This window comes from Anser anser, assembly GCF_964211835.1.
Source record: "Anser anser genome assembly, chromosome: 1".
NCBI classification, from domain to species: Eukaryota; Metazoa; Chordata; class Aves; order Anseriformes; family Anatidae; genus Anser; species Anser anser.
Window position 1 is genome coordinate 21,574,626 of NC_139720.1, and position 23,992 is coordinate 21,598,617.

General features: G+C 37.8%; 1 protein-coding gene across 6 annotated transcripts in view; it reads right to left on the bottom strand.

Annotated features, from left to right (window-relative positions):
• IL17REL (interleukin 17 receptor E like) overlaps window positions 1-19,141 on the bottom strand; it is a 63,875-nt gene extending 44,734 nt beyond the window's left edge. The window contains exons 1-2 of one of the 6 annotated variants that reach the window (XM_083809315.1): window positions 18,486-19,138; window positions 6,930-7,032 (exon numbers count right to left, since the gene is read on the bottom strand). In XM_083809315.1, coding sequence (XP_083665441.1) covers window positions 6,930-7,032; window positions 18,486-18,649 — 267 coding nt within the window. In that variant the 5' untranslated portion in view covers window positions 18,650-19,138. Of the gene's footprint in view, window positions 1-6,929; window positions 7,336-15,069; window positions 15,721-18,485 lie in introns of those variants that run through there. The other 5 variants (XM_083809313.1, XM_083809314.1, XM_083809316.1 and 2 more) reach the window with 5 other exon arrangements.
• Window positions 19,142-23,992: the final 4,851 nt, after the last annotated feature.

The following is a 23,992-nucleotide window of genomic DNA, read 5'->3' on the forward strand; positions in this document are numbered from 1 at the left end:
CAAGAAAAGACAATGAATGTACACCTAGCACCATACAATGGTGTTTATATGATTCATACTTTCTGAAAATATGCAGGCAAGTAGAGGCAACTCCAAGACCATCAGTTTTCCAGAAGTGATTGAAATTTACCACACATATTCAAAGCAACAAGGCTGAGACACTTTTCTGCAGGAGATAGAGCCACAGATCATTTGCTAAGTAAAACTTAAACTCTGCTCATTTTTGCACAGACGCTTCTTGAATGAAAGTGTAGGTTCTATACAGTTTTCCAGTAAGTTGGAACTTTCCCATACTTTGCATACCAAAAGGGCAGCATATGCAATACAGTAAGGCAAGTCTTTGGCTCCGTTGACTGTTCCAAAGCAGCAGTAAGTTAAATATGACTTGAAAGACTATCTTTAGATCAAAAAAGAGGAAATTACACATAAAAGCAGAGATATTAAGGTTAGAAAAGAACTCAAGATGCCATCTACTCTAAGTTTCTGCCTTAGGAGGAATTATTTTTATCTGAGACATATCTGAGAGATATTCTCCAAGCATGTGTGGAGATCTCTATAAACTCTGCAGGCAATCTATTCTAGTGCTCAGCATCATTATTTACTGTGACTTTCCAGCTCATTCATGACTTCTCAAAATTCTGGCCCAGTAAATTCATGTATCTGTGAAGGCAGGGTCAGGGTTGTGACGTGTCCATATCACATCTGAGTATAAATGAATTTACTGGTTCTGGAATCATTCCTAGCCAAGTATACTAATTCCTAGCCAGAGCTACTCTGGAACCTCCTCTGTAACAAACTACTCCTTGGGAACATTTTCCAGTTTGTGTTTTATTTACACTTTTTATGAAGGCAGATAACTATGGTTTTCAAAAAGCAACAAGTAAATGTTAACAAAGAAAAATATTTTCCTGAAAGTACAAAAACTATATCTATGAAGATGATCAAAAGGCTGGAGACCCCATCCCATGAGGAAAGACTGAGGTAGTTAGGTCAGCCCAGGAGAAAAGAGGGCTCATGGGGGACCTCAACACACTATTCCAGTACTTAAAGGATGCTTACACAGAGGACAGAGGCTCTCTCTTCACAAGGAGCCACACGTAGAAGACAAGGGGCAACACATACAGACTTTACCAGGAAAGGTTTTATCTTGATATAAGAAAGATTTCACAGTGAGAACAACCAGTCACCGCAACAGCCTCCCCAGGGACATGATGAGTCCCCATCAGTGAAGGTTTTCAATTTGCAATTGGACAGAGTACTAGGTGATCTCATTTAGGCTCCCTTTCCCAAAGGATTGACCTGATGATCTTTCAAGGTTCCTGCCAGCCTGGGCTGTTCTATGATCCTATGACTGATCAGTGCCAAAGCTGGTGTATAAAACGTATGCAGCTCATGGGGATGATGGTAACATAGTACATATAACTTTAAATGTGTTCCTGGTTTTTACAGCTGGGTAGCCACAGCATTGCACCTGGGAATTTATGGTTCCCAAAAATCAAATGATTTTTAGTCAGGAATAGAAACATTGGACCTCCTTAGGTCCAAGTTACCTACCTATCTGGGACTGAGGCCCAACTCCTCAATGCTGAGGCAAACACCAAACAGAGAGGAGACTATCCAAAACTATCCTTAGAAATAAATTCTTTAAAACATCTTCTTGTTCTTTCTCATTTTTGATCACTCCTGATTCTTCCACAAGCACAGGCATTCTGGCAAGAGTAGGAGAATGAGACTGTATAAATCAATGTGACAAAGTAGTAGGTACAGCATTGCCAGCTTCAGCAGATGTACAAATTAAGCCAATTCTAGACCTTTCTGCAAGAATTCCAGCAAGGTAACACCACCTGGTCTAGTACAAATTATTACCTCTCTCTGCACAATTTTTCCTGCTTAAGTTGTCTCCTTCCCTGGAGATATTCAAAAGCCACCTGGACCTGGTCCTGGGCAACCTAGGTAACTCTGCTTGAGCAGAGGGTTGGACAAGATGACCTCCAGAAATCCCTCCTTATCTCAGCCATTCTGTGATTTTGTGATTAGAAGGTACAGTTTAGACCAAGTTACAAGTAGCTTCCCAACTGCAAAGCAGTCATTCAACAAGCAATATTACGCAGATGTGGAAAGCGCTTGCTCCTGAATTTCGATATTCCCCGTTGAAATTTGAGTCCGAATGAAGCTGAAGCATATATTCCCTCCCTAAGCCCAGGGCTCAAATATATTCATGAGCTAGAATTCCCTGCCAATAATAAAGGTCAGCTGCTCCCATCTTCTGCTGAGCTTGGATAATTTATTTATTTATTTATTTCTACCTCCTGGTACAGGTACTGATTGCACACACTTGTGTTGATGTCTGATGGTGATGAAGCTTCTAGCACTGCCTTGTGTTTGAACTTCAGGACACCTTGTAAAGTCCAGTGCCAACATCAGCTGACTTTGAGTCCCCAACTTTAATAACTATCTGTAGTGCCTTGGCTTTTGGTACTTCAGTGGCTCATTTCTTTCCAGACCTTGCAACCTTTTTCCAGAGTTCTTGAGGAAGGGGGAAGTGGGAAAGAAAAAACAAGAACTACTATTGCATTTTTTGCAAGTCCTGAATTGCAGAGCTTTCTCCATCTCCATCTCTCCTGAAAGAAGTGGTGGTAAATGCTGTAACTATGAGAAACATTGGAGAGTTCAAGTTTTTGTATGTATCTGTTACTGGCTGTTTTCTTAGTTGGGGGTGAGGAAATGGGGTGGTAACCAATGAATGGCATACGACACAGCAGGAAACATGAAAGCAGTGTGTCTCATGTCATTGCCAAGCTATTTTTGACCATGTAAAACAAAGAGCAAGAGATAAATCACCTAAACTTGCTAAACTGCAACTCTCCTGACAACCAGCAGAAAAGACAAGCCGGGATACCTAAGCAAATGGGCTAATATCACTCCAATACAGTGACTCAAGATGATTGAGCCCCTTAAGTATGACTGCTTTGACTAATGAAAACTTAACACTTAATTATAGTATTCAAAGCACTTAATTAAAACCTGTAATTAAGACATATCACACAGGAAGGTCAGCACTATTTTCTACTTGTGAAAACTGGAGAGGTGAAATTACTTGAATAGGCCCACACAAGTAAGTCAATGACAGGCAGGGATGCAAAACACAGGCTTTCTATTTAGGGTATGCTCCCACAGATTGCACTGCATTACTGCAAACTTTAGCAGAGGATATGCTTTACATTTTTATGCATTTCCTCCAGTCATTAGGTATATCTTGGCATAAACAAAAAAGCCTGTGGTAAACCATCTTCCCTTCCTGGGACTTCACAGTGGTATCTCCCTCACTTGGTCGCTCTGAGAAAAACAGGTCTCTGATCTTGATCTCCATTTACCATGTCTAAAAACAGTTTTTCAAACAGATTTTAGAGAAAAACTGAATTATGTCACCTAGATTCTCATGTGCATTGTTTAAAGTCTTGGGATTACTTTTAAAATACAAATTGCTTACCATGATAAAGAAAATGAATGCCAATTTATGTTAGCTGAGTTAGCAGCCTGAGAGCTGTATTGTAACACAGGTTTTGCAATGTGTAGTATTCAGTCGGAATGGTCTGATCCATGGCATAAATATCCAGTCAAGAAACACTACACACTTCATCTATGAATAGCACGAGCAGGCAGCAGCTATATCAAGAATTTGCTGCCAATAATCTTTATAATTGCAGGGGAATACCACATTCAGTTTAGGGTTTTCTTCTTTATTCACAGACTTTGGAAATGCTACTGCATTTAATGGCAGACAATACAAATACTATTTCATAGTTTTCTGGAAAGGTTTGGGGTTTTTTTTGTTGTTTTTCTTTTTGTTTTTTAATGTAGCGCACTTGATCTTTACCAGCTGTTGAGTCAAATTTGGCGTAGGCCTGTTTCTTTCTGTACAGTCTGCAAACAATGTGGATTGTAAAATGAGTAGGGCACAAACCCAATTTCAATTGCAGTATGGGATTCCCCTATGCTTTTACAGGGAAGCATGGTTGATAACTCTATTTGCTATTGGATGAGGCCTGGAGACCAAGCCCATTGTAGTCAACCTTTGAATACCAGAATATCATACATGCTCTAAAGCCAAGCCACTAAAATAAGGAAGGAGAAAAAAAGACATAGTACATGATGAAAGCGTGGTGTTTCCTTTGCTGTCATTCAATCCACAATTGTATATTTTCATGCTGTTTAAATTGCCATGTGATACTTGCATAAACATCCAATGATCTTTTGTTTTCTCCTTTTCTGTACTGGATAGGAGTAAAGTAATTTGTGGTATAGTAATGAAACCTGGATATCTTATAAGCCAATGCAAAGATGTCTTGCTGAATACTCCTGGTAAACGAAGAATGATTCATTGAGTTGTAATAGGATCCAAAATCTAAACAGTTGAGTGTGAAGGTTTTATTAGGTCACATACCTCAAAACAGTTATGTCACTATTTCCCTGTTATGTACAACTAATGCTTTACTTTGCTAAGTACAAGAAGTTGCTTACAAATACTCAAGGGGCACAGTCACCTTAAAATCTAGTCTGATGATCAAACTCAACATTTTCAGTTACTAAACGTGCTCAAAATCCCTCCGGCAATACCTACAGATTGAAAAATGCAGAAAAATCCAAAAGTGTTTAATTCCCCTATTGTTTTATGAAGAACCATACAACCTCAGTATTGACTCTGCAGAAGAGAAACTCACTATATAGAGTTACAGGAAAACTTCATAAAGGAAGAAAAAAACCCTGTAACATACACTTATAATAACAGTAGTTACAGAAAACTTCTGATGGCTTTAAAATTACAATATCTCACTATCTCATTAAGTAAATTGCTAGAAAAGGAAATTCCTTTGACTCTAAATTCTCTAACTTGTGACCTGATATGCTAGAACAGAAGGCAGCAGACATATATTGTGCATACACTGAGAGATAAGTTGTAACCTCTGGTTGGTGCCCCTGTAAAGAACATTTAGTTGTGAATTATGAAGGTAAACTGCTCCCTTTTAAAGCAACTCAGGTAGGAATGGGACTGAGGCCATAGGATTGTGATGGGTTATGTAGGAAAACTGAGGTTACTTCCAATGGAAAAGGAAGGAGTTTTCTTTAAGAACCTAGTCATGAGACTTTAACATTCATGTGGCTAAAATGCTTTGCATTGGATTGAAAATCCTAAGCTGGCAGTAATTTGCCCTGTTGAGATCATTATTGTTTCCAGTGAGAAAACATTTTTGTCTTAAAAAGTCATTAATGCATTCAAGATTCTACTGAATACATCTAGCAGAAACATTACATACAGAACATAAACTGAATTCTGTCTTTTACGATCAGAAATGACATTGATACTTCATTCTATTATACTGGAAATAATGCATTTCCCCTGAAAATTTAAAACAACAACAACAAAGTCTTTCTTACTTATCCAGCCTTCAGTGTCGGAAAAGTAAGACAGTATCTTGAAAGCAAAGAAAGGGATCCAGTCTCCCTAACCTCAGAACTCTGCCAACATCTTAGGCAACTCGTGAATCAGTCTTCCTAACATACATACCTAAGACACAACAGAGAAATGTGCCTTTCAAGGTCCACAGAGGTGAAACCTGTCCCCTAGACTGGATCCCACCTTAGAAGTTGTTCTTGCATTTTACATTCTGAGTCTGAGATTTAAGCACTCTCTGGAAAAATAAATTAGAAAGGTAAATGAGATCTATTTTAAATACCCATTGCAGCAGACCAAGGAGACCCATTGCAAGGTGAATAAATTACTTAAAATGCTTGTGTTCTTGCACTCATAAACTTAAGTACATAACTGTTGCTGAAAAGTGCTCAGGTACATCTAGAGATTAATCTCTTATTACTATATGTTATTATTTTAAAATTATTATTTAAGTGGGGAGAGACTGCAGAATTTGAATTCAGAAATATAAGACAACTTTTCAAATATTTTTTCCCCTCAACTCTAGTATTTTATAAGCATCTTTATTCCTGATACATTTTAGGATACACATGAAATATAGAATAAAATGCTATAACATACTAACAATATCTGGGTAATACCACCACATGTAGACGAAGTTTAATAAGTCTCAGTTGCCTGTCCTAGGGGCTGCATAATACTGTGACATTTTCAAGCAGGACTCTGTACATACAGCCAAACTCTCTCATGCTATGAATTCCTCTTCTCCAAAGTAACTACATACTTATCATCCCCTATTCAGACTGAAAATATCAGACACCCTATCCTTTTAATCTTATTTTTTATTTATTTTCCAATATTTTCTCTTGAACGTCCAGAATACCAACAGAAGCAAAATATCTCTATACTGCCCCTTTGTGGGGATATTTGGAAACATCCAAAATTCAAAGCAATTAAAGAGATGGTATGGCTCACACTCCACTTTTATGCACATACATAAGCAATTAAATTTAATAGTCCAGTTACATTCATTCCACAAAATGAAAAACAGGTTTTACTCTTTCTCAAGCTTAATTCATTTATTCACAAAAAAGTCAGTGTTTCCTATATTCCTAACATAATGAGCAATTTCTGAAACCTCCCGTTCCTCCCTGTCATCTATTTGGCACCACTACTTATTGTAAAAACTTAATCTTCAAAGTACTTCATATAAACTAAATCATTTTCATTACTGTTTTTCAAATACAAAAGACAGATTTTAAAAGGTACTAACAACAACAGCAGCTGGAAATAGTGTGAAATGCATTTTCTTATTCCCTTACAACAGTCATCTTTGCCACTTTGTATACTTAATTGAGAATGACAGGAATATAAATCAAATGGTCAGGATAGTTGAAATACTTTTTCAATTTCTGCTGTCTTGCTCTGTTTACAATTATTTTAGCAGCATACAACTATTATATTAAGAGATAGCAAATAGGAACAAGTAAGAGATTACCTGAGAACATGAAAGTCCACATTCTTCAATCCTGGGAATAATTTGACAATCAGAATTCCACAAAAGAATTATTAGAAGAATCTGAACATGAATATTTATCATCCTAAATTGAAAAAAAAAAAATCAAAACCTCAGAAGAAGTCTTCTACTCTGACAATTCTCTCTCTCATGCCAAAACTTTAGTAAGAATTTTAGTCCCTCCCACAGCACCTCTGAGCTCCTCCCTTTAAAACTCTGCAAAGACAGAAAATTGCTAGTTGTGGGAAATAAAAATCATGTTCAACTCATTTCTTGTGTTCCTTAATGAAAAATGGGAAATATGAATTTCCGACAATCACAATAAAAGCCTTTTTCTTCTGGTTTTCATCATGACTGATTTGGATGAGTTTTAGTAAAATTCTTTTTTTTTTTTTTGTAAATTCCATCTGTAAATGGGAATTTTGTTTCCAGCAGTGATGCAGCAGACAGGTTCACTGAAATCCACATGCATTATTGTGTTTGTTTATCTTCCTGATTTTCTAATGAACCAAATAAAAATAAAATAAATAAATAAATAAAAAATAAAGATAGAAATAGAAATAAAAATAAAAAAAAATAAAAAATGCATCTGTGTTGAGGTCGGTATTCTTGGAAGATTGGTTTCTTGTTTTTCATCAACAAGAAAACCAGCTCCTTTATCCTAGAAATCTGTTGTGATTTTTTTTATTATTATTATTATTTGATTTTATCAACTGGAGCCTCTTGTTCTATCTCCATTCTCTATTCTATCTCCAGTTTTTGGATTTTCATCATACTTGGGAAGTACAGTGCTTTGCCAAAAAAGCTGAATGCCTCCAGCTCTGAAAGCAAGGTATGAGGGCTACAGCACCTCAACACTACTTAGATCAGGAATGCATTTCTTGGAGCTACCTTACACAGTACCAATCACAAGGAAGAAGTATTCTGAAAACAACACTCTCTAGTTCACATAGAGGCTACATGGTATGTTATGTGGAGCAGGGAAGAACTCCTCCATAGAGGGCTTGCTTACAACTGAGAGAGATCTTCCAGCAGGTCAGTGCCAGAAACCAAGTCCTCAGCGCTCAAGTTAAACCTTTCATTTCATTTACAGTAAGGAATGCACAATTAATACCATCTGCAAGGATGTAGCTTTACCAATATTTCTTTTAAGAAACAGGTAGAAGACAATGTCTACTCTGCCAATGTATCTACTATACTTGTATTTTAGATAGTGTCATGTGAGTCCAGTATGTCAATTTTCCAACGACACTTTATTTTTGGAAGACAAATGTTGTCACAGTACTGAACAAATTGCCATTAAATTATTTTGGTTAAAAAAATAATACATTTTGTCATACATCAAACCAAAGATCCACCCAGTCTACTCTCCTGTGACAAGGAGGATCATAGTATATGCTTAGACAAAATAAGAAAGAAGTTAAATACAATACATTGCTTTCATGGATTATTTTAACATAAATGTTACCAAATTCCAGTGACCCTCAGCTTATGGATTTCTTGAACTGAAAGCCATGTGCCTGTCACTATTTTTAATAGTTATTTCTGGGTCTTTCTTACATGAACTTGTACAATAACACTTTGCATCTATTTATCCTTTTGGTTTTCAAAACATCCTGTGGCAATGAGTTACACAATTAAACTATGTTTGTTTGCTTTGTTTTGAGTTACAACTGCTTCCAAATACTTCAGTTGAGTTCCCCCCTTATTCCTGCATTGGTAGTAATGAAGAATATTCATTGTCATCTCACCTTTGCCAAAACAATCATGGTTTTGTTGATTTCTAGTATGCTCCCCTACCCACTTTTTTTTTTCAAGATGAAGAACACACCTCTGCATTTTCACTATATGCTTTTGTAAGAGAGGGGGTCCTGCACACAATATTCAAGGAGTGACCAGACTGAAGATCATTTATACAATAGCAGACTGATGTTGATTGAATCATCAGTAGCATGATTTCCCTCCACCAAAAATCCGTTTTGCCTCTCCCTTAGACATTTACCAGCATGTCTACTGCAGACAAGTCATTTCAGCACACACCACTGTTAATAGTTTTGCAACTTCAATTTCAACTCCAATTTATGGGACCCTGTAGAATACTGTTTGATTGTGAGACATTTCCTCCAACTTCAGTAAGTTTCCCTGTAATGAACTTGCTTCATTTTTTATTGTGTTAATAAATGCCTTGAGCATAAGGTGTCCTTTCATATCTCCATTACTAGTAAGCTCCATAGACTTTTTAGGGGTCTTCCCTCTCATCTTTGGTTAAAAAATGATGGTATTTACCTTTCTCAGAACTATTCTTGCCCTGAGAGCTGCTAAAAGATGTCCTCTTACTGGTGGAGTTTTGGGGGATATCTTATGTTCTCTTCTGAGTTTTCACTGTATTACTTTTAAACAAGTTTCTTGTGCCTAGAAAACTTCTACCCATTCAATTGCTCCTTTTAATTTCCTTTTTGAGACTTGTTCATTTTATATAGTTTCTTTTTTCCTTATAGATTAGCATAGCACATTTTTTTGGATGTTGAACTTGTGCCACTATTGAAGAGTGGTTTTTTGAGTGGCTGCTTGGAAAGTGACCAAGAGTTCTTTCTCTTCCTATGGGGTCTGTGATTACTTGCTCCAAGCAACAGTCATTTATAGTGTTTACAAATTAAGTTTCTGTATCAAGCCCTGAGGTAACACTCCTTCGGTTTCCATAGAAAAGACTGATGTCTCTATTATTAAGTTTTCTCCTCTATCACTCTCTCTGATGTTTCTTAACACACCTCTGTCACCATATGAGTAAAGTAGTCAGTAGCACTGCTCCGACAGTATTAAGTCCCAAAATTTTCTGTAATAGCCACTACTAGGTTCAGCAGGCAACAACCTTGTTGTTATTTACTTTATTTGACAGCTTTTAAAAATCATGCCTCAACTGGCACAATTTACTTTTCCATTCTTACATAATTTGTAGCCTGGAATTACAGTGTTCATTCACTGTTTTTATTATGTCAGGTTACTGAAACCCATTAGGCTAATATTCTCATTAAAAGTTGGGCAGTATAATAGACCCATACCATGTGTTTGTTTTTTTTTTTAAACTATCACTTATGTAGAAGCATCTATGCATGTGAAATTTATATGGGCACTACCTCTTTTCTCCCTGCTCAAATGGACTTTGACTGTCCATAATAATTCTCAGAAAGTTTCTTGATAACAATTTTCTGTTATTCTTTGGCCTTCACTATACCTTACCTACATTTTAGTCAACATTTGTCTTGTGTTTAAGACTTTTATTACTTCACCACTGAAGAACACATAACAGCAAATTATATTCTGTCCTGCTTCTACCAGCTTTCCCTCAGCCTTAAAAATGAAAACTCTTTAAAAAAAAAAAAAAAAAGAAAGAAAAAAAAAGAAACTTTAATAGGAAGTGTGCTTTTTGCACTTTGGCAATAGAGAATTTGCACCCTAAAGCTTTATTAGAGCACTAGTCAAGGATATAGAAAAGACAAAATCTAAACACTTCTCAGTCCATATAGAGTTTGTGTGCAGACCTTGCACATTTCAGAATGGCAGTCTGGCTGTTCAGCCTTGGTTGGTTTGGTTTGATTTGGTTTTTAATAAAATGCAGAGGTAGATGCTGGAGTGCAGAGCAAAATCCAGTATTTCCCATACTGCACTCTCTCATGTCAGGCTTCATCTGTGGACCATCAGCTCAGGTTCCCTCTCCTTAATTCCTCTCTGGCTTTACAAATTTTGCATGCTTGGCTACACACTGGGCCTGTTTCAAGAGACCACCATAGCTCAAGTGTGTTCAAGCAGCATTATCTGGAAATAAATATTAGGATAGACCTATCACCAGACATACCCAAGCATCCAGACATGGATTTTGTGACTTTTTTTTTTTTTTTGTAGGAGTTTAGGCACTGAAATCTACATAGATTTCTACTTTGGCTACATATGTACTGACATTGTTGAGATGAATATGTCAGTGCCTAGGCGCCTGGGCTGGGAGGCATGTCCCTGTCATATCCACACTGGAGAAGTCCCAGCCTTCTTCAGGACACAATAGCCACATTCACGCTACATTTTGCGAGAGTATCCTGTGGTACAGCACTACATACTTTCATGTCTCACCAGCACAGGCACGCATATCTTATTATTATTCCAGCTGTCCTGAGATCAAGGGCCGTGGCCTGCAGAGCCCCATGGCTTCCCTTTGAACTTGGTGTGCAGTCACACTGCCTGCACCAGGCCACAGACACCTCGCCTCAGGGCCGCTTGCACCAACCACAAGACAGCTGAGTGTTTATAACTTAACAGCTTCTTGACATGTTAAGCAAGCTTCGGAGTAGAGCTGGGTTGGGTGTTACTGTCATCACAACAAAATATTCACAATAATTCAGAGCTGCTTGGGAGCTGCAGTTTTACAGTTTATCTCCTACCCTGAATGAGTCTGCGCAGCCAGGGCAGGTACTGAGTGGAGGGTAAGAGCAGTTAAGTCTTAACTAGCCTACTTAAGAAGTGATTTACTTCCAGGCAGAACTATTAACCGGAGTATTGTGTCCAGTGCTGTGGCTTCCCTGTAAAAGCAAGGAAGCCTCTCCTGCAACTAATGGAGTATTTCTCCTTGTATTCATTTCTCCCCATCCAGATACAAAGCATGGCATCTTCTGCTTATTCTGCATACCTTCAAAAAGGAAAAAGGAATCATGAAACCTCGCGTCAGTTGAATTCTACAGCTTGAAAATACTCGTTATAGAGAGGCATAATATGTTTGGATGACAGCAGCCTACGTGTAGTGAGTGCTCTTAGACTTTCAATAGCTGTGGCTGCTTAAGCTGCAGTTTAGCCACATTTTCCTCAGAAAGGAATAATAAATTGAGTTAGATACCGGGGCTCCTTTTCTATTGTATGGAGAGTGTGTAAAGGTTGAGAAGTGTTCAAATCTGCAAGCATCCTGAACAGAACTGCCTAGAGCTAGTCTATCGGCAAATGCTAGGATGGTGTGTTTAAACCCTTTGCCCCCTCAAGAGATGATGACTGTAAAGATATACTTTGTTCCCACAGTTTGTCTCTTAAAAGGCAAATATATCTTCCCTTCAAGCACTTAAACAATGGAAGTGAAAACAAAGTAGGGCATTTTGCTTTAATAGTGACTGGATTAATAAAAAATCACACACAAATAATATCAAAGCAGAGACTAGATACATACACACTTCCATGGTGGCATACGATTCAGCCTAGTCAACAAAGGACTGACCATCTGGAGACAGAAGACAGAAATTTAAAAACCCCTCCAAGGTGAGAACAACACTGGCTCCAAATGTTCCTCCTCTCAGACGAGTGCTCTAATCCCCAGACTTATACGTGGGCATCGGCTCTTTATTTAAAGCAGATACAAACACTTTTAAAACAGGACCTGATCCAAACAGTGCATTAAACATGCTTTTAGAATAAGGTTTGGGGGCAGAACACCACCTATTTCTTCCTAGACTCTTGAGAAATGCTGACTTTCAGATGGATCTTTTTGAACCGTTGCAACAGACACCAAATTACAGATGCTTAAATTACTTTTTATCTGGTGAAACTTGGTATCCTAAAAGGGTTTATCCAAATATACAGGGAAACAAACTCTACACCCACCACTAGCCTGGATAAATGTTATGCTCCTCATTTCCAGCAGGGGCATAAGCCTCTTATTTTGATCTATCCCTGGTCGACAGTAGTTTCTACATAAAACTTTTTTCCCTACATGCCTCAGCTACATGCACAAAACCACCAAATAATGCATTTGCTACGCATGTATCATATATCACTGTGGGAATCTCAACAGCACAGGAAACCTTCCACTACAAAATTTTAGATGGCAACAAATCAGCTCACTTCTTCCTGGTCTTGGCAAACTGCCGTAGAAGACACATTGTTATGGTACACTTGGTAATATACTTAGAAAGAAGACCCCTCCTGTAAATCCCAAGGGAACAATGACAGCAACACAAATTTAATATAAAGTTTGTATACCAACAATTTCAGCATGCTTAAAAACAGCCAGAATCTCTCTTTATGCTTTTTTGTTCTGTTTTGTTTTTATAAACACTTGCCATGTAAAGTCCTATTCATTGTCCTAATCTAATTTCTAGCCAGGACTTGAATTTAAAGCAGTTAACTGCAGCAGTGAAAACTTACTGAACAAGAGAATAGTAATGATCAAGTAATTAATTTATTTTCACTGAGTATGGCAGAACAGCCAGCTAATCTGTAAATGTCTTCAGCACAAAAAAAAAAAAAAAGAAGAAAAATTCTGTGCCCCAGGGGGCCTCCGAGTGCATTTCTGTGCAACCCATGCACACAGAAATGTAGCAAATGCTGCACAGAATTGTTAACACCATCTGCTCAAGGTAAGTTATCACTCACAAGGCAAGCAAGGTCTACCGGTATTCCAGAAGCTCTTCAACCTTCTTCTCATTAAAGCATTCAGAACCTTGAAAATAAACTTTTAAAAAGTGATATTCACAGCATCTTTCAACAATTTGTTTAAGTTCAGCAATTAAGTTCAACAATTTGCTTAGTTCAGGAGGTTTGTAAAAAATAATTCAGTTGGAAAAAAAAAAAAAACATTGTTTTTCATAACATCCATTAGTGAAAGTCACAAGGAGAATGCCATATACAAAACAGATTCAGCACCAAATTTGAGAGAAAAATTAGAATACGCTTATACTCCCATCCTTCACCCAGAAAATGACACTTGACACATGACAAACGTTTACCATTCTTCACACGTTGGATGTCTTGAGGCATATATAGACTATATTGACTACAGACTATATCAAGTGCATAAAAATAGCTTTTGTAAATAGTGAGAAATCCACTCAGCTCTTCCTGACTCAGTGAAGCACGATTAGATTAACAATAAATTATCTGTGCACATTTCTAATTTTGCTGGTGTAAGACAATATTCACAGTTGCCAAGCCCTTCCTGACCATCCACTGAAAGACAGGATTGCCTAGCAATAGGAAAACATTAACACAAATTTGTCCTGGCAATCCAATAGTGAAGAGCTCAATATGTGCCTGATTATGGCAGGACTGGAGTTCAACCTCTCTTTCTCATAATTTTCTTCCAATACATACCTCTTCAGATATCCATGCCTCATTCTGCCCTTCACTGGATCAATATTCCTCTCTCCTGAGTAGATTTTTGTTTTATTTCTGCAGTTCCCTGGACACCTACTCTATCAGCAACCTGCCACCAATCCCCCTTTCCCATCAAATATGAAAAATTCTCAAACAGCAGGGTTATATCCTGGTTATATCCAAAACACAAGTCTTCACCTCACAGTACCCAGGTACGTGTAATTAACTCATTATCTTGTGGGAAGCGCCAGGTCATAAACCAATGCCACGTACAGTTGATTAAATGCATAAACACCATGTTTCTGTGCTTATCCAGCTCTAAAATACCCAGACATCATCCCTGATCTAACTGAACTGGAGCTGATAGCAAGGATTAGTGCTGCTGTCAATGGAAGCAAGTTTCATTCCTCAAGCTTTCTAAAGAATTCTTTGCTTAGTCAGAAGGCATTTTTACGTATAAGCTTTTAAGAAGACTAAAGCCACACAAAAAGCAGGAATAGAATTAGGCCAAGGGCAACCTGTGCAACTACATTATGTTATAAAGCAGTATGAGTTACACCAGTACATGCCAGCAGTAGGTAAGAGTTATATTGTTCCCATAACTCTTGTCTTCTCTCATCAGAAAAATTACCCAATGGATTGCAAAAGAATGGACTAGATGCACCAGACAAACTAAACTTACTCAACCTTTTTGTTTCAAAAATGGGATTTTAATTACAACAGGATTCAGGACCCTCACTAGACTTTTCTGATATTTCCTCCTCCCTCACTACAGTTCTCAGTATATCACTGCAATTATACCATAGTTATTATAAGTAAGTGTGTACAACTGTGTAAGCAGCTGTGATAGCAATAAATTCAAATTGCAACCATTTTAGTTTCATCAGTGGAAAACAAAAAAAAAAAAAAAGAAAGAAAAAAAAATAGTATTTGTCCCTCAAAAATGTATTAATTGCAAGCTATGCCTTGGCTACAAAATATAATAATTCTCAATAAATACCTTTATCTGTGTGCACATCTCTCTTGTTTCCTTTTTCTTCAGCCTCCTGTGGTATTCTACTGCTGGCATTTAAACAACCCACTTGAAGAAGAATACAGAAGCTGCTCTATTCTAGAAGTTTTGAAAATAAATCACGTTATTCTCAGTTCTGTTTCATTAAATCTAATCAATACCTCAATAACTCTAAAGGAATTCCTCTGCCTACTTGCCCTCTGGAAATGGAACACTGGCAAATCAATCCTTTGACTAACCCTTAGACAACAGGGAAAACATATTTAGTTTGGGCAGTGGCATTGGCCTCCTTACTCTAGCTTTTGTCTGAACTATATCAATCTCTAAATCTGAAACCCTGCCAAGTTCCTCTTGATCATATCATCAAACATTCAGGCATTTGAAATACATTTTAAGAGAGAGAATGACATTCACATGACACTTTAAAAAAAATAATAATAACATTCACTTAAAATCTTCTGTATGTGTGGTCTTGCACATTTAGAAGACAGTAAATCTGTGCCCATACTTTCTGAACTGTTGCATAATCTTTGTTTTTATAGTTAACAACGATCCCCCTACTGAAAAGGGAGGAAATTAGACTCTGGGGAAGTCCAGTGAAACAACCTATTATTCTGATTAGAAGCTTCTTTTTTTTGCCTTTTTTTTTTTCTCAAGGGAAAAGAAAATAAAAAGAAAAAAAACAAGACGTGTTTGTTTGTATGTTTTTTAAGACTGTGTATATCTCCTAAGATCATCCTACACACTGTGGTTATTTTCCACTTCACCAACAATGAAAACTTAACAGGAACTTATTCTCCCTGTACAGCAAAACATTTTAGTGGTGCAAAATCAGCACTGGTGACTCTGTCTAAAGCTTTAAAAAACATCAGCTGCTTTAATAATCCAGTCAGCTGATTGATAGAGCATGGAACTTTGGACAAGCCTCAAGCAAAGATATATACTCCATAAATTACGCTTACAGTGCAGTATGTACCCCTTTAAATTGTTTGACTTTTTCACTACTCTGTGTAGTTGTTATGCATATTCATGTATCACTGATCTTCCTTTGCATGTGATATCAGTAAGATAAAACTACTTTAAATTAGCTCCCCAAGTACAAAATGAAAATACTTTTTTTCCTTGCGGTACCAATTATTTGCTGCATGTGGAATATCAGTCATGCCAGCAACATCCTTCAGTGGCAGGGAATCTCTTATTCCAAAAAATTAAAAACAAAGACTGTACCTTCAGAGGATGCAGCTATTTTCAGCCTTAGTACATGTAAGCAGCATAGCTTTTAGAAAAGTAACGAAAATAAGTATGTATGCACTTTTGAAATAAAACATAGGTTATTATTATGATCCATTAGCTGATCCATCTTACAGGCATTGTAAAAGTTACAACAGCCATGGAATACGTGCAACTTAATAAAAAGAAGCTCATTTTGAAAAGCCAGAAAATTTCATCCTCTTCTCATACAATGAAAGGGAATGCATCTTTAAGGCCAAACTCTTTAGTTATGCAAATTATGCTTAAATGCTAGAGTTAAGTAACTGAATGACTAATGAATCCACTTCACCTTTCTGAAAGGCCCTGGGGGTAAATGAGGTGTCTTGAAGATTAACATTTCCGTACTCTCCAATACCATGATAAGATGCACGTTACCAGTATATCTCAAATAGTAGATTTTGCTTACACATATTCTCTTGCAGGAGTGAAGACAGACAGTGAAACAGCAGAATGTATCTGCCTATATTTGATGTGAGGTGCTAAGTTTTCTGAATCCAACTCAGATTTGGGCTGTCTTTACAAGGGTGTAACTGTACGTGTATAATCTGTGGACAGCCTACCTCTGGCAAGGTGAATGTTATCTTCTGGCAGCATTGGCTGCTCTGTACTCTGGAGTGAGAGCCCATATATCAGAGCTCTTAATGTATGTTATAAAGCCAGCTAAATATTGCATGGAAAAAAACATGTTCTTCTGACTAAGTGATTGTTAGTTCATACTTTCTGCGGCTTTGTGCAGAAATAGTGTGCATAACTTTCTAGTATAACACTGATATAGTTAGCAATTTCCAAGGGCTTATATTTATGTGATCACAATACAAATTCTCTTTTTATATCATTATTGGATGGTAAGAAATTAAGATACCTCTTCGTTCTTGACTGCAAGAAAGGATGCCATGACCCACTCTAACAGGTCCACATCTTTCTTGTGCTGGGTGTTCCTGCGCTTGCTGCAGTAATATTGTGACTATGAAGCAAGCTCAAGCTAATTTTAAATACTATATAGGACACTGTATTGCCTACGTATGGTCTGTTGTATCAAAGGAACTCTTTCAGTTCTGTCTGCTTCCCAGGCACAATAAATCTTCACTTCTAGAGAAAAAGCAAAGAACTTCCATTTCCCATTGTGTGTAATAGGGACACTGACATTGGCTTCTGCAAGTATACAAGACAAAGCATGTGCCACAGATAGTGACTTGGTTGTTGCGTAACATCATCTAACTTCTTAACTGCTGAAAATTAAGCAGAAATTTGACCATTATTTCTAACTCTGTGCTTATCCGTTCAATGCAATCTGATATGCAATACTTGATTAATCAAAGCTCCACATCCTTATTAATATTATCTTTACATGTGACTCCTTTAATATACAATTACATGTTGCACTTACATGGTGCCAAGTTTTTTCCAGTGTAAATACATATTTACTGGCATCTCTGTCTGCTGGCCTCCAGGCAAATACCTGCTCTGTGCCGTGTGTCTGATTCTCAGAGTTTAGTCCATTGTGACTGTACCCAAGTGAGTTCAAAGTATCTCAGAGCACAGACAAAACTGATTTTGCCACCCTGAGCATGAGGAACCAGGCTGTTCTTGCCATAGAAAGAGATGGAATTGTGATGCCAAAGCCTTGGGCAGACAAAATTGTCACCCTTCAGCTGCTGCCTTTGTGGAATTACCTACATCACCTGCAAGCAAGAGTCCCAAATACATCAAATCAAGAGGGCATAAATTGTATTCTATGACTCTGGAAGAAACAGAGACCATGAGGTCAGTTGCCACTCAAAGATCTGTTGCCATATATATACATCTGCCTACACTGACTATGATTAGAACTAGCAGTATTTTGCTCAGGAGACGCTTCATATTTTATTTCCCTTAGGGTTCCATCTCCCCACATCAAAATACAAAACGTTATACCAAAGGACAGGACTGAGTTCTTCCACTTTTCAGGCTCAAGTTGCAAAGTTTTACTTCTAAATCAAGCTGGGCATAATATATTTTATATACATAGTCTTCAATCCCACGGTTTTCCTACAGAACAGTAAGGAGATGAATTTCTTCACATACAACAAATTAGAAAATTCTTCTGTAAGGGGCATAGGTGTTTAAAGCAATACTAGTTTACTAACACTGACCTTTCAAGACACCTTTCCAAACAGGTGAAGACATATCCTGCATCTAGCCCATTAGACTTTGGCTTCCCAGCAGCTACCACGGGATGGTGATGAAGGGCTAAACCACTTTCTCTCTCTTCTGCTCCTTCAGTCACAAGTACCTTCTGTTTTCCACACAGGACCATTGGAATTTCTCAGCAGCCCCTCACCATCAGTCCTTTCAATCAGAAATACCAAAGAAATACCAAACTATGTTTAACACAGCAACCATAATCCAAGCAGCAATGAATGAATGCAGTACTGGAAACTTTCCTCTGATTTCTGTGGAGGGAGTATGTTTATCTAGTTATTCAGATTTACTGCTTGCATTAATACTGATGTACTAAAAGACAGAGAATTTTTCAGATTTGATGCAAAATATTTTCACCTGGACTCTGAGGCTGCTGACTAATGATAGCTAGGGAATGTTATAAACTTTGTTATGAATCAATTTTGTAAGATCTGTGTTAAACTTTCTAAAAACCTAAAAAGATATTACCTTACTTGAGTTCAGATAGATATACTGACTTTGTTATCATCTCTGATTTTGACATCCGTATAATGTTATAAAATTGAAATATAAATAAAGCCACACTGAAAATATACAACACAATGTCCTGAGTTTACTATGTGCTCACATCAAACCAGTTTCCTAACAGATGAAAGAAAATTAGATGACATGGAAAAAGAAGAGCATTTGAAGGCGAGTTCTTAGGAACAAAGTTCCCTTAATATCATTCTTCTCTTTTTTTTTCTTTTTTCACCAGCCCAGAGCTCTGAGTGTAACTAAGTACTTGAAATACTTTGGTGCTTCAATTTTAGCAATAAAAATTTTTAATTTTATCTGATTGCGGTTTTCTGCATGCCCACAAATATTCTTCATATATGTCTGCTTAAAGGAATGTGGCTATTGAGTGAGTTAGAAGTTGTCCTTACCTAAAAAGCTCTAGTGCATTTAAGATTCATAGATTTAGAAAGCACATAGGCTGAAGCCCCTTGTCCTGCCCACTTGTTCTCAAATGTACAAAATCCCACCTGTCAACAAGTCTTGCAGGCACAAAGATTTAAATAGTATACCCTCCCCAGTGCAAGCAATTGCAATGAATGACATTCATGAATCAACAGACCCAAGTGCATCTGTAGAGAACTATGTTGGATCCAATTATATCAAAACCTCTCAGTTCTCCACCTCACCAGATACTAAAATTTTTCAGTTGTGCTACTTTCATTGAAAAAACTCTGCAAAAATCTTCTGGGATTATTTAAAAAAAAAAAATCTACTTCATTCTGGTGATCCTATTTTTTTTCTGGTTTGGTTTGATTTTTGGTGTTTTGTTTTGTTTTGTTTTGGAAGGTGGGGAGGGAAGTTGGGGAGGTGGTTAACTCCAAAATTCCCTTGTGCTCTGAAATATCCATGAGTAAATTACGACTCGCCTTTAAAGTCCTACTGCATCATTGTTGGGACAGACTAGAGGTTATAGAGAGAAATACATACTCTGTGATTAGGTATGAGATCTATGGATTAGATTATGAATAAAATAGATATTGAAGTATTGGGTCATAATACACACAAAGAGATGCTTCACATGAGGACAGAAGCAGCTTCTAGAATAGAAAGCAACCCTTAATGTGGAAGGATTGAAATAAAATCTCCTTCCCAGTTATCAAAATTTTGGCTGAGGTCAGCAAGGTAGGATCTCTGCTTTTAGGCTGTATTAACATCAGGACCAAAGAAGAAATAAAAATGAACTGAGTTACAGAAAGAAGGAAAGCTGCTTCTCATCATGTTCTTTTCTCACAAAATCTGGGAAACATCTTGCATTGAAAAACATGGAGCAGCAGATGACAGTGATATGGAGAAGTCTGGAAAGATTGACAGAGCAGCAACTATCAACAAAGTGATGCTATGCAGGCCTGAAAAACAGGAAGTCTAGGATAGGGTTTGAAAAGTTATCAGCAACAATGCTGGCTTAAGATACTACTACATCTGCTTTCTTGGGCTGTGGCATGTCAATCCTTCAGTTGAAGTGAGGGTGTTGAACCACACTGTAAACTACGCAAGGAAACCAATGCAGCTTTAAAACTTATTCAGAACAAAGAGTGATCTTGTGTGATTTAAGTGATTTGGGTATTTTTAGGCAGATCAGGCTGGAGCGTCAGAGGTGTCTTTCTGGAACTGAAACTGTAGAAGCAGGCAGTATAGAGCAGATCAAAGGTTTTCTGCTATCATTTCTTTTTTTCCATTTCAGTCTTGAACTTCAGTGTTTATATAATGCAGATAAAATTATTCTGATTTTTTTGTAACTTTTTATAGAAATCAGATGTTGGAAAGAACATTTAAAAAAACCCAACGACTGAAAGATTAACCATATTGAATTAAACAAGACCCTTCCCGTAGACTTCAATGAAACTGGGTAAATGAGCAGCAGAAGAACATAAATAACTTAAACCAGGATTGCTGGCGAAGAGTACATATCCTCAGCGCTGAGCCTGAGTGAGTCAAGGCTTGTGTCTAGAAAAACAAATACCACAGCAGTTGATATTAATCCTGGTTATTTGTTAAACCATGCGCACAGGAACAAGCAAGAATCAGTTGTGATCCCTGCACTGTCAGTTGGGGCCAGTAAGAAAGACAGGCTACACCCTACCACAGATGATATAGGGGAGGCAGGGGCATGCCATCGGCATTTCCCCTCTGATGGGGCTTCTGAAAGCAATCAGTGCTGGGCAACCCCTAGCAATTCAACCCCTGCAGAAACCCTTGGCCTGTTGTAGCTGCTGGAAAGCAAAGCTGGCAATACAGAAGCACGTTTCCAAGTTCCTTCCGGATGCCCAGAGCCTGACAGCATAAAGCACAGAACTGTGCAATACCAGGCAATCCTCCTGTTTGAACTATTTATTTTCCCATTGCAGGACACACAGGTGGTTTCTGATACCAGAATCCCTAAAAATCCTGGATATTTGGATTTCTGCCTCCCCAGTTCACAAGAAGCAGAACAGAAAAGAGCAGGGCTAGTTTAAACCTAAAACTCTGTGCTTTGTTTGAAGGAATTGCCACTTCCAAGCACTGAATGCACACATGTAACAAGGTGTTTTCTCAAACTAGGAGCGACATCAGATATTTAAATAGAGTGAACTAGGGGAAAAATCATTCAAATTAAAGAAAAAAAGAAGTGTAAGTTTTATATTTTTTCCTCATGCAACAGTTTATCTTCACAGGACAGAAAGGAAAAATGATAACCTGTTCACTGCAGAGGTACAACCTTCAAGAGAATGAACACTAACTTGTAAACAGAAAAGTTAATTCAGAAAAAAATGTTAAAAAAATACTCCAGGGAAAGCTCCAGTAAGCATCACACCAGGATATTTTATACTGAGACACCTCTCCTGCCTTGAAAAGGGAAGTATGAAAAGCAAATTTTGATTATATTTGATGTTCATAATTTGAAATTAACAAAATACCGATTAGAAATTAATTGGCTAATACAAACTGTTTTCACCTTAATTTGTTTCTTCATTACTTCTGCATAAATCTGATTCATCATGACACGCTCAGCTCTAGCATTGTTACTTCACTCCTTGGTTCTTTTACCTACAAATTTAGGGGTAGAGAAAGTTTACTGTGAAACACCTCATATTGGTATTACACAGGTTATAAAAGGGGAAAAAAAATCCAAAATTCATCTTTCAAAGATACTTTACCTAAAGTACAGTTAGTCATAAAATGAACGATGCTCGTATTTTCTTCAGACTGTCAGTTTCTCCCTGAGGGACTTCCCACTCTGTAACAAACAAAAGTACTTCTAACATTTGAAAAAACAGGAAATTATTATAAAAGCAAATCAGTTGCCAGGGAAGCCTGACTACTCCGGTTTCTGAAACTAATTTAGATTTTATTATTTTGATCTGATGGATTCTTTTCAGAAACACAAAAGCCAGATCAGAAACCATGCAATTTTTTACTTGAGAAATTACTTTAACTGCATTAATAGTCACCAACTAAGAAACCAACTGATTACATGGTCAGTCAAAAGCTGTAGTTCCTGGTATAGATCAGGTACAACCGTGCTTTTTGGAACAGGGGAAGTTCCAAATGGGGGACGTTCCTGTGGAACAGGAGCTGGGGCATGTGACTAAAGCAAACCATAGATAAGGAATGTGGTGGGAAGGGAGAAGGAAAGTACTAAAACAAAACAAATATTCTGCTGATCTACCTCCAGTGAAGTCATATCTAACACCTAAAAAAGGGCCACTATAAGTTTTCAGTGTCCTAAGAATGCTAACTAGATCAGCAGAAAACTATTCTTTTTTTTTAATCGATAATTTTCTGCCAGTTTAATCGAATACCAGTCACTGTGAGTACAAGGGAAGAGGCCAGAGGAGACAATTCCCTTCAGCGCTGGGGTATCTCGTAAAATTCTCCACTTTCAGCTGCTGCAGACGAACAGTATGAAAGATCTAAATAACTCATACCAACTCAAAACTATCCACGCACATATAAAAGCTCATAGCCCCCAGCCCACTTGTCCTGCCCCAGCTGGCAGGGCTGGGGGGCTTCCCACACCTAGCACCTCCTGCACCCACCTGGCTGCTGTCTCTGTGACCTTCCACAGGCTGCTCCTTGGGCAGGTGGATCCACAGCTCGCCATCAGCTTCCCAGATGGGCCACGGAGGCAGATCTACCAGCACACCCTAATTTACTCCATAAGCAACGAGATTTGCTCTGTGGTGAACACCAACGCACAAATCCTTTGGCTGGGGATAGCAGGGGCCACAGGGAGGGTGTTGCTTTGAATTACAAAAGCATTTACCCACAGAGTGAGGTTTTACAGTGAAGCTCTGTCTGCCTACGAGAAGCTCTTCATGTCAGCTGCCAACCCTACATTGGTTATGGTTTAAAAGTCTCCACGATTCTCGTTCTTGCATGGGATAAGAAAATTTGACTTCCAGAGCGATATCCACAGCCCATTTAGTTTTCCTTTTTCTTTTTGATGAATGCTGTTTTCTTCACCTGTTAAAACTCTTCAGTTTCCCAAAAGAAAGGTAAATAGCACCTATTACACTGTCATTAGGTTCTTCCTGAGCACTCCTGACAGCAAAATGAAGATCAGCAGCAGATTACTCAGTTCTGACTGTTTGGAAGAGAGCATCTCAAATCATTGGACTCAAAAGGAGATTAAAGACGCTCAGTGCCTTGCCTTGTAATTGGATGGGTTTTGTGGAAAGGAAATTCCCTAAGAATGTGTCACTTCCTGCTAATTTCTTTTCCAACTGAGTTTGGTGATAGAAGTATGATCTTACCTTCTGCATAACCAAAGCCAATCATCATTTGATAAAAATGATAACCTCTTGAAGATACAGATTCAGTTTAATGAAGGCATTACCACATAAGGGAAAGCAAACGGTTGAGATACATTCAAAGTATTCTACACGTGACTCTCAATCCTTTCACTCTAGAGTGATTCATGAAGAACTTTTACACTACCGTC